Genomic DNA, 11472 nt, shown 5'->3' with positions numbered 1-11472 from the left:
AATTCTCTTTCAAAAGTATGAATGGAGCTCTAAATATCTGTCGATATCCTGCTGTCTTTAAAAGAAAGTCTTAACAAAATCAAGAAAGTCCACATTGATCACTTTTCACCAAAGTTGATTTTATGGTGTTTATCTAATTTAAGAAAGGACAGTGCACACAAGATAACTTAGAATCTTTGTCCACCGAATTACGCCATAGTATATTGTTGTTACTTGCATTATGGCAGGTCGATGGTTTATTAAGAAGCATTAAAGAAAACGCACAAAAGAACCTCAGTAGGAAAGATTTAGCTGAATGGTTCAGGGCTCATGCATCTTACAAGCATTCAATGATCTCAGTGATCACTCAGAAACATCCCACATGCATAAATTCGATCGTTGGCAAATGTTGGAGAATGACATCTGGATGTTTGCATCTCAAGAAGTGATGTCACCACCGACAAGGCATTGTTTACCACAAGCTGAGGTAACGGCATCATAGCTGTGAAAAAGATGCAGATGAATTCTGAGATTAAGATTCATTTTGGCTGTGGAGCCCACATTTTTGATTGAGTGAGTGAAAACTGAAATTTGATTGTTACGGCACCACCTGTGGGTGCGATGCCTCAAGCTTGTGGGTCTGAGGGGGGAATTGGGACCACATCAAGAAGTTTCCCATCACCAGGTTTTATGATATTTGCTGTAAAAAGCTTTTAAGGGGAGAAAAATGAAGAAGTTAACCACAGTTGTGGTACAGCCACATAACAACTACTCCAAATTCTGAAATTATGCCAGCGTGTTTGGTGAACCAATAACTACGGTTTTATAGCTTTTTAGAGAGATGGGAAACATGTTTTTAGTTTAGTGTTCCTGGAGTGTATTGCTTCCAGGGAGAAGGCGAACAGCCCACAGTCACTTTTGTTTGGTAAAACAAGAAAAAATGTTAAATTGAATTAAATTCCCTTTAACGACAGCTCTGGTAGAAGAGATTTGAACATATCCATTTAACAGAAGGGGGAGCAAGACCAGGGACATTATACACAATTAAAATACCCACAAATTAGATCATGTTTTCCCACCTACGAGACCCGTGATCTGTAAAGATCACGATCATTCAAAATAAATCTTCCTTTGAAGAGGGTCTTTTTTTGTAGAATCCCAAAGATGTGACATAAGAAATAAATAAGCAAACCAAAAAACCATTAGTGGTGTTTTTGAGTGTGTCTGTTGGCTAAATCCATTAATGGGCAATTATGTCAGAATGTAGTACAGTCAATTATCCAGACTTGTATCTGCAAAAGGAACATTTAGTGAAACAGTTTCTCTGTTTGTGTACACAGAAGTCTCTTTCTTCTGTGTCGAGCTGAAAAGCCTTTATTTATTTATTTTAAAGGGACTACTTTTTAAAGCAAAAACCACCTAATGCATCTCATTTAAACATTTCTTAATGGCTCCTCTGAAGCACTTTTTCATGAAAATGCACTGAGCACAAACTGTATATTTTAGCAGCTGATGACTGGGACAGAATCCCATCCACGTTAAGGAAATACTGAAGTCCAGATAAGAGTTCACAAGAGTGTCAGGGATGGGGGTGGTGAAGGTAGGACACGGATGCGGACTTACAAAGGAAAACTGGGTTTATTTCACAAACAAAAAACAAAGTTCAAACAAAAGGCTGAGCCGGATTAAAAAAAACTGGAGAGTGAAAAACAAACAAAAGACTTAACTTGGCATGGAATAAATAATTACTTAACTTCAGGTGGTTGACGAAGAACACGGGTGGCACAGGTAACATGGGAGGTCAGGAAGGTAAGACAAACGGGTCAGGTAAGTATGGCAAGCAAAGATCTGACAAACAGACAGGGGAGACAGGAAACTAAATAGAGGGCTGGGAGATTAGTGACTGGGTGCAGCTGGTGGGGAATGAACAGGTGCAGTGGAGGAACTAATGAGTGAAGGGAAACTAAAACATGGCAAAACTAAAAACTAAACATGGACTAAAAACCAAAACGTGACCTAAAACATAAAACTTAAAACATAAGTTCCGTGGCGTGACAAAGAGAAGGCCAAAGAAAAGACGTCTTGTTGAATGTCGTTCTAGAGAAGTGGAATCATTGTCATCTCCTACGAACATGAAACTATCCACATGCAATACATAGTTTGCACATCACACTCCTACCTCTTCATTCTCTTACCTCCATATCTGATGGTGGAGTGAGTGTGTGAAGGATTTACATTCATCGTTGGTATGCAGTGCTGTTCAGGGGATATGATGATGCTCTTTGAGACTCTTAAGATTGTTTAACTCAATGCATTTGTTAATTTTGGATTAAAAACTAAACAGCAGCACAACGAGAGCTGTATGATATGAACGAAAAATAGTGGCCAGTTCTGATGTCTGCTCTCATTGTTTTAAGATAATGAAAACAATAGTGTTAAACTTTATTTATATTGCACTTTCCCAAAGAAATGACCCACAGGGCTTCGCAAACAAATCAAGTAAATACAACTTAAACCAAAGCAGCAAGTAAAAGTCCGCTGCCAGGGGATCTTTTCCGACGCAGAGTCATACGTTTTACTGAAAGGTCAGATGAATAAGAAGGCAAAAGGCCACGAAGGGCTTTAAAATTTAATAGTGAGAACCTAAAATCCCTTCTAAAACACACTAGAAACCAGTGCATGTAGGCCAAAACAGGAGAAATGTGCTCTTGTTAATTCTTGTTTCAAAGTCTGGCAGCTGAGTTCTGAACAATCTGGAGCTGATTAAAGGATTTTTGGCCGAGACAAGAGAAGAGGATGTTACAATAGTCGAGGCTTGAGGAAATCAAAGTGTGTAGGATGGTTTGCGTCTTTACCGTCAAGACACAAGAGAAAGACTGATAAAAGAAAGAAACACCACAAAACACACAGCTCTGAACGCTTTTTAGGAATAATCCCCTGCTGTGGAGTCAGAGCTGCACCATGGAGAGGGGATTGTAAAAATCCCTGAATAGTAACTGAGTGTCGAGAGAAAGGGTGAAAACTTCTTACCTGTGCTTGCATAAAGACCAGCTTTTGCACAGCCTGAAAACCACATTCTAAATCAAATCAGTCATGTCATGTTATCGTCATGTTTGATTTAACTGAACATTTGACATAAACATCAGACAGTTCTGGCACATGTGAAAATCTCTTGTTGGAGAAGCTTTGAGGAGAAAGGCAGCTTTTTGCTGTTGAATTTACTGCACATTTATAGAATTTTTAACTCTAAATGCCAGTAAGTACATATCACTGGCTCCAATTTCCATAAGTTCAAGGAGGGTAGCCTACTCCAGCTGTTAAGTTAAAAATGTTTTTTTTTTTTTATCTCAAAGTGTTTTAGTAAAGTTAGCTTTTTTAGCTGCAGTGCTAGCTGGTATTTTATTTGCAGTATTATAAAGCTCAGGCACCTAAATGTTTTTTACTCATCAAGAAACTTCTGACACCTTTCTGCTGGTAGTTTTTGTTGGATGTAAAATCTCTTTTGAGCTCGCAGGAGATCTTTTGAACAATCATAGATTTCAGCTCCACCCACAGCTTTTCTGTTCGGTTTAGATCAGGATTCCTTGCTGGCTAGTTTGTAACAGTAGACGGTTTTTCTTTTTCAGTACATTTCTTCCTGGGCTACAATGATACTAAAAGGCAGGGTGGCTAGGACTGGGAAAAATAGGTCCTTGAAGGCAACAAATAAGTTCTTGTTTGTCCATTGAATGAATAAATAAATGGGAGATGTCACAGGTCTCTCTTATTTAGAGCCATTTCACAAATTTGTTTTGGGGTCAAGTTTGTGAAACGGCTCTCAGAAAAACAGAGAATTTGATGGTACACTGCATCGACTCTGTCATTCCTCCTCCTTCAGCGATCTGCCCATGTAGTGAGTGGAGATATTTCAGAGTTGTTCCAGCAGCCAGGTCTTGGCTAACAAATAATATTGCCTTCCTGATACTCCTGCATTTTTTACCAAATAGGGGTTTTGAATAAAAATGCTTAGTAAATAAATAACATCATTCCTTGTATTGTCTTATTATTAAAAGAGTTGGGGTTCCAGGTAAAGACAGATTTCCTCCATCAAGTTTAAAAAAATACTGTCTTGGCAATCAGTATGCTCTGATGTCTTCTTCTGGCATTTCAAATGTGGATAAATTCTCTACTGCCTCCTGCTAGCAGAAGTTGTCATATGCATGTCAGGTAAACAATGGTTTAAATCACTGGTCAGTTGCCTTCCACAAAACTTAAGGAAATTGCAATGTGAAATTAATTCGAATTCTTTCCTCTGATATGAAATCTCCCCTAAATACAAAATGCAACAGCCAGATGCTAAAATCACTGTGTCCACTTGTTTCAATTGCTTCAAACTATTCATTTCAGTGTTCATACATTTGTGTTTATGTTATTGTACAATAACCTTCTGTAATTCATATAAAAAATCTTCTGTTTTTACAAAACTGATTTGCTTGAATTTATCTATGAAGATTTGGAAAATTCTGTGCCTAGAAATCAGTGGCAACTGTTGCTTTCCACAGCAAAACGTGGACACTCGACCACTCTTTTTGAATATCTTAGCTCTATGGATCGTCAGTGAGTTTACATTAATGCATTCATTTCAGCAAAGCTAAAGTTTGAACTTCACGAAGACTGTGTTTCGATAAATCACATTTAGTAAACTATTTTATTCATCAACCCATGGTTGGTTAATAACTGGTTAGTAACTTTAGCTGCTTTTTTTTTGGTTATCGTCACTTCTTTGAGCGAACTGCTTTAACTGTTTACCACTTTTATCCATTTAATTTGGACAGTTCACCACTAGAAGCGATTATCTATCCATTATGACTGGACGTTTTAGGCCAGTACTTTAAGCTAAATCTACTGCTCATGAATTACTAAGATCAGCTTGTGTTCTAGCTACTCATCCATTACTTTAATCCCACTGCAGAAGTGTCCTCTCGAGTGGAAACGATTGGGAACCTCAGATTCTGCCCGTGGCTGCAGGACACAGGACGAAAGAACTGAGTGGAGAAAGGAGCAAAGTCATAAATACTCATTTCCCGAACAATCACTGAAAACCAACAGGACTGTAGTCAACAGCAAAAAAAAAAACTAAAGTTAAAAAAAAAAGAGAGAGGAGCAAACAGGCGCTTATTGGCACTAAATAGTCTGTGCACTGAGGCCGCTCTCACTGACTCTTAACCCGCAGGGTTGCTGCTCATACCACTTAAAACCTCTGAGCCTGATTGAACAGTGCCAGGGGTGTCATGCATATTCATCAGAAGCCTGATTATTGAAGTTAGATGATTTATGTGTCATTGCGTCGGCTTTCAAGGTGCTCCCACTCGTTTTTCCCACCATGATTTACGCAGCACGAAACATAATTGGGATCACATCCATTTCAGATGAGAAGTGGTGACTGAATAAAAAACTGTCAATTTAATCATATTTCTAAAAAATCTTTATCTCTGCAAAAGTTTTTTATCCGAGTCTTTTTGTTTCGATTGGAAGGGGAACCTATGTTGCTTTTAGTCCCCATGGACCTAATAGTATTAGAGCTATGGAGGATTTATCTTATTTTGATCATGTTTTCAACCTTTTCACATACATATTAGAATTTAGGCCTTCAAAAAGGTGCCTTAGACATACCGTGTAGCTATCGTTCACTTATGTTAGTTTTATCAGAGGTAAGATTCAACCCATTCACCTGTAGTGTCTCATCATAATTTAAATATTTTTTCCCTCTGTTTCTTAACAACTTCTAAAGATTGAAAAGGATTCATTTTCATGTATGAGGTGAATAGCAGTATGTGAATAGTATCTTTATTGACCAGTTTCAGCCAGGTTAAACCATGTGTCCCTGAATTTACACAAATACACACAGAAGTTTGCTATTAATAAAAAGAACAAATATCAGCAGAGTATACTTTTTTATACTTTTGAAGTAGAGGGGTTTGAGTTTCATATCTAACTCAGCATGTTTTGATCAACTTTTTGGCAATTAAAAAAAAACAAAAAAACAAGAGGTCATATTATGCAATAAATGCAGAGAAGATGAAAAAATATATATATTTTCCAAACAGATTCATTTGAGGGAGACATTTGACATATTTCATTATAATTGGACATAATACACTTAATGCAGTGATTGATCTTTTGAACTCTTTGCCCTGATCAGAGTTTGTATCATACATCTAATCAGATAAAAACATATTGTGTGAGTGAGACACCATGTGGATAATTATTATCACTACAGCTGTAAACCTGGTAAGACTTGAAAATTGGAACTGTGCATATGCCCAAAAAGAGTCTCAAAATCATGTTCAAACTCATATATTATTTATTACAATTAAATATTTTCTTATATTACAGAGGTCCATTTGAAACCATACAAAGAATCTGTGCTGTGATTAATATTTCCAAGATATTTCCAAAAAGCCATGCAAAGAATATAATAATTAAATTAACATAAGACAAACCAACATTCAGGTTTTTCTGCGCCTGGGAATGAAATTAAATTCATGATTTGATACGCTACACTCTGTCTCTCTTTTTGGTGCAAACATTTCTTTGTGGTGATTCAAGATCAGACAAGTAATACAAACAAACAAAAAAACAAAAAGATTAAAGGCATTTGGGAAACTACGCAAACCACTCGTCCTTTTGTTCCATGGAAAACTCTTGGAAAACGTACAGGGATTATGGGAACAGGCACAGAGGACCATTTAAGACATGAGTATCACATATTTTGATCAAACTTAATTTGTTTTCTAACTGATTCCTAAGGCCATAATATGTATGGTGTGCAGATCTGTGTCTCTGAACAAGGAAAGGGGGCTTAATGCAGAAAAAAAAAATAATAATAAACTAACCAAATACAACTAAATCTATCTTGTTATCTGGCTTTGTTTGATTCACTACCATTAACTAAAGAAAGTATTTTTATACACAAAACCTCTCCATCTTAGATTAATTAATCTAATGAACCTATTCATCTGAGGACCCTTATCTGTAAGTCGAATATTAAACTATTGTGCAACTTTAGTCATAACCTTTTTTCTAAATGAACACAGATTACGCCCTGCAGAGCCAACCCTGATCTACCCCCTGAGCCACAGTCACCAAGATGGATCCTCTTTTTGTGTTGGTAACTTAGGACACGTGAAACGACAAGTGAAGAGCTTGAAGTGCCCATCAGCTGATTGATCAAGAATGGTGATTTGCAAGACAGCTTCTGATTGATGGTGTCCCAAACAAGCCACTAGACAGGCATCATGCAAATGTGATTCATGCCAAAGTTGTTAAGTCAGGAAAGATGAGCCTGGACTACAAAGGAACTGTTTTAGTCAAGCTGTTGACTTGTGACTTGACGCGAGTGGGCCTTTTATTGTCGCATTCCTATTACATACTTTAAAAAGCTATGTAACACACGGAAGGGGAAATCCAATCTTATTGTGTTAATAAGACAACAAAATGTAATGGGAAGTGGTGTGCATGACGTGTATAATTTAACAGTATATTTTTTATATAGGTAAACAATACAGAAACAAATCAACTAGCAAGTAATGCAGAGATGTACATTTTGTGAAAAATGTCTGTGTGAAAATGACTGGTTAATTTAGTTTGGGCCAGCTCAGGGAAAGATTCATATTACATTTAACAAGTTGGCGAGAGATGTGATGACTTACTTTGTTCCCAAAAGTGTCTGATAATATAGTATATCCTTACATATTTTGCTATCAAACTCTCAAAGCTCCCCTGAGAACATGTCTTTATCTATATTTTGGTCAAATATAACAGTTCACACAACATAATATGCATAAAGTGGGACAACTAAGAGGTGGACTGTCGTGTAGTAGTTTAGAAAAGTTTCTGAATAATTTGTGAAATCGTGTTGCAAGCAACATTCATAACAAGTCATGATACGAGTCAAGCTAACCACAGTTACTGCTGTACGAAGAGAAGAAAACTAAAATTTAAAGAAGTGATTGACATTTTGGGAATAACGCTCAACTCAAATCGGTTTGTAAAAGATAAAGCTCCAACCAGCATGTTAGCTTAGCATAAAGCTAACCAGCAGATTAGCTTTGCATTAAGATTGGAAGCAGGGGATGAATGCTAACAGCAACAACAAAAACACCTTTGCACCCCACCTAACCCCAAAAAATTTTTAGTGTCCCCTTCTAATTTCCACATGCCTTCAATCTTTATGCAAAGCTAAGCGAATTAGAGAAAGATTTGACATGAGGGCTGCATCTCAAAATGTTCCTATTCTTTGAACAGTTACCTAGTCTTTACTTGCTGGCCATTTCTATACTAAAATTACTATCGATTTGACTTGATAAACTGGTCCAAAATAAACATGTATAAAATGAATGTTGTCACAAGGAACATTAATATGCATTTAAAGTATCTTGGATTCCAGATCAGCACACTAACAAGCTGTATAAGCCCAGGCGACAATCAGTACAACATTTCCAGATGAAAGGCAGGGAATAAGGCAGCAAGATCAAGGGTACAGGCTAATGGCAAGGTAAATCATCATAGCATTCAGCATTTAAAGGTGAAGAGGCAAAGCTTTCTCATGTGAGAAGAAGTGAAAGAATGACAGGAAGCAGGGAGCAGCCAAGGTACATTTTGGTCCTGCAGGTTAATCAAATGGTCACACATTTCCTTTAAATTGTAATACGTGTCCTCAAAACTGCGTACTGCAACATCTCAACACGACATCAAATAGGTTAGTACTGGGTAGGCAACTCAAACATAGAAAAGCTATTGCAAATGACTCACACACTTTTCATCTTAGTGCAACTAAGGAGGAGAGACAATTTCAACCTTGTTTTCAAATCAGGAATGAAAGCCACTCATCGAAAACTCTATTCTTTAAAATCATCTCTTGAAAATAAATTATATTTTCTCAGTACAGAAATAAATACACAAGTTTTCTCAAACATAGGAACGTGTCATTATCACAGATCTAAATGCTACAATGAATACATTACTCACCAGCTCATCAGCAAAGAAATAAGAATATAAAGTGGCTAAGTGATGCCATCTCTCTGATGCTATCTGACACTAAACCAGACATTTAAATGCAAATATACAATTTGCTAACATCATAGCCCTATCAAACCCCTGGCTAAGTGGGAAGTAAAAAAAAACCAACTCAGAAATGGCTGAACAAAAATCTACCCAATGCTTAATTCATTGGTCTGTGCTTTCTTTGCAGCGTGAAGGTTGGTGTAGAAATCTTCACTGAGATGAATTCCCTTGCAAGAAATATGAAATATGACCTTAAATGATCTCAGAAACTCACGAGAGATGTAACCAAAGCACTTCCACATTTCATCATGTGTTGCGATTGTACTTAATCAGTGGAGATTGAAATTGGAACAGGATTTAATCACCCCTTTGCTATCAAGAACTTTTCTCACTGCCATCACTGGGGTGTAGGACAGAGACCTCCAGTTCAATCACGTCAGGACAATAAGATATTTTTAGAAAACAGTTATTCACTCTCCAGCCAAATCAGAAGCCATGTCCACAATAACACGGTTTCATCTTAAAACTGTTGGTTGCTTATTAGAAACATCTGCAGAAGCAAGGACAGCATTGGCGAAATTAAAAGTACAAATGTCTTTGCGTTGTACATATTTGATATGCTTGGGTTCAGCTCAAGAATTTGAATCCAGGTGGCATCATGATATGAAACAATGATTTCTTGCCTGAAAAATAATCAATCCACTGAGCAATGCAGGCGAATGATTAGTTAATCAGAGCCAGTGGTGGAACTATTACCTTGTCAAGCTGTTGAAAACAGATTGCCGGTCGTAATGAGGGATTTAAAGTGGTACCAAGGTCCTTATCCACTGTCAGAGGAGGGGAGGAAGTAAGACGAGACTAACACTTGTCTAGCGTTTTCTAACTGAAACCGGGTCGATGCTTCACAAAAATCTGTTTAAGATCCAAAAGGAGAAAAAATAAAAGCAATCGTGAGGATGTGTGTTTTAAAATGAAACTGTTATTGTGGAAGTGCTCGTATATAATAACACGGATATCAGTCTTATGTCTGTATACATTTAGTACAGAGCTGGGGCCAGCAGCAAGTTAGCACAGTGCTAAGCCTGCAACTGGCTGTTTTGAGTCTTTTTGCTAAGCGATGCTAACCAGCTGCTGGGGGGCTTCATATTAACTGCACCGATTCCTTCAATGCTTTTTTTGAGACCATTTCTAGACAACAGCTAGATGTGCGCTATAGTGCTTTAAAGCAAAAGTTCTCTATGCAGTGTCCTGTAGAAAAACTTCTTGTTTCAATCGTAAAACTGCAGACAACTCATGAGAAATGATAATGATATCTTCAACCACAGAGAAACTTCTATTTCTCTCCTCTCCTCACAAAGACCAGAATAGCATGATATGCCTCAGAATTTCATGACTTATAGAGTATCATTTAAACACCTAACGGATCTGATATCTGTCTGGCAGATAGTAGCATTATTACATGTAACATCAACTGCAGATCTATAAAATGTCACAGTTCTAAGAGCTACAGTAGCATTTTCTACAGCAGAGTACATCCCAGGTTCTTCACGCAGCTGCTACAACACCAGAGCCATGGATGATAAAGACCATTTAAACCGCCATACAAACTTTTACACATCACGTCAAACCATTACTAGTACTTAATAAATGTGGGGTATGTTAAATATGAAAAGAAGATTTTGAAGCAAAATAAGCTCTTAATCCTTTGTACTAGGCAGCAGGAGGCTAATTAAAATGAATGGAGAATGACACCAAGGTATTATCTCACGTCCTGTCACTAACTACTGCAGGTTCTTGAGGAGGCGTCCGTAGCGGAAGTCATAGACGTGTCGACAGAAGAACACCAGCTCTGGGTCGACGTCATCGGGCACACAGTGGTGGGTGGGCATGGTGTTGCCAACAACGGGTGGCACCACAAGGGAGGCAGCACTGTCGCACACGCCCTCCCTACGGCGTTTTACCAAGGCACAAAATCTGGACAGAGCACAGACACAGATTGTCATCAAGATTATTCAGAGAGAAGCTAGAAAATGTTTGTATTTCTTTATGGTTGTAATGTGGATCAAAAAAAGCTGAGAGCCGAGTAAAGCTGCCTGCTTTTAATGTTAAACAACATGCGTGTTTCAGTTAACCCAGTGGGGGTTTGAAAGGAATCACTTTGAACAAAAAAAATCTTTAAACAGAGGCATGTTTGAAACAAAGAAAAATGCACTTCAAAGAAAAATGCTAAAGGGACCACACATGGGAAACTCTTTCTTACCGACAATACTGTGCCAGTGTTAGGACATAGCATTTGTCTTCAATACAGGCCACACTGTTCACATCCTGGTGGCGAGACGCAAAGATCTCATTCTGCAGAAAGACACCGAGGTTAGATACAAACAAACAAACAAACAAACAAACAAACATAATCCTCTTAAACCTTCACATTTTGCATGTGTTAGGACC

At 37.7% G+C, this 11472-nt stretch overlaps 1 protein-coding gene across 2 annotated transcripts in view; it reads right to left on the bottom strand.

The window, feature by feature from the left end:
- Window positions 1–6304: 6304 nt before the first annotated feature.
- Window positions 6305–11472, bottom strand: part of bahd1 (bromo adjacent homology domain containing 1) — a 34726-nt gene continuing 29558 nt past the window's right edge. For both annotated transcript variants that reach the window (XM_075447551.1, XM_075447552.1), the window contains exons 6-7: window positions 11285–11376; window positions 6305–10998 (exon numbers count right to left, since the gene is read on the bottom strand). In XM_075447551.1, coding sequence (XP_075303666.1) covers window positions 10806–10998; window positions 11285–11376 — 285 coding nt within the window. In that variant the 3' untranslated portion in view covers window positions 6305–10805. The remainder of the gene's footprint in view (window positions 10999–11284; window positions 11377–11472) is intronic.

The sequence above is a fragment of the Odontesthes bonariensis genome, chromosome 17 (genome assembly GCF_027942865.1).
Source record: "Odontesthes bonariensis isolate fOdoBon6 chromosome 17, fOdoBon6.hap1, whole genome shotgun sequence".
Taxonomy (NCBI): domain Eukaryota; kingdom Metazoa; phylum Chordata; class Actinopteri; order Atheriniformes; family Atherinopsidae; genus Odontesthes; species Odontesthes bonariensis.
This window is presented reverse-complemented; position numbering and strand designations above follow the sequence as displayed.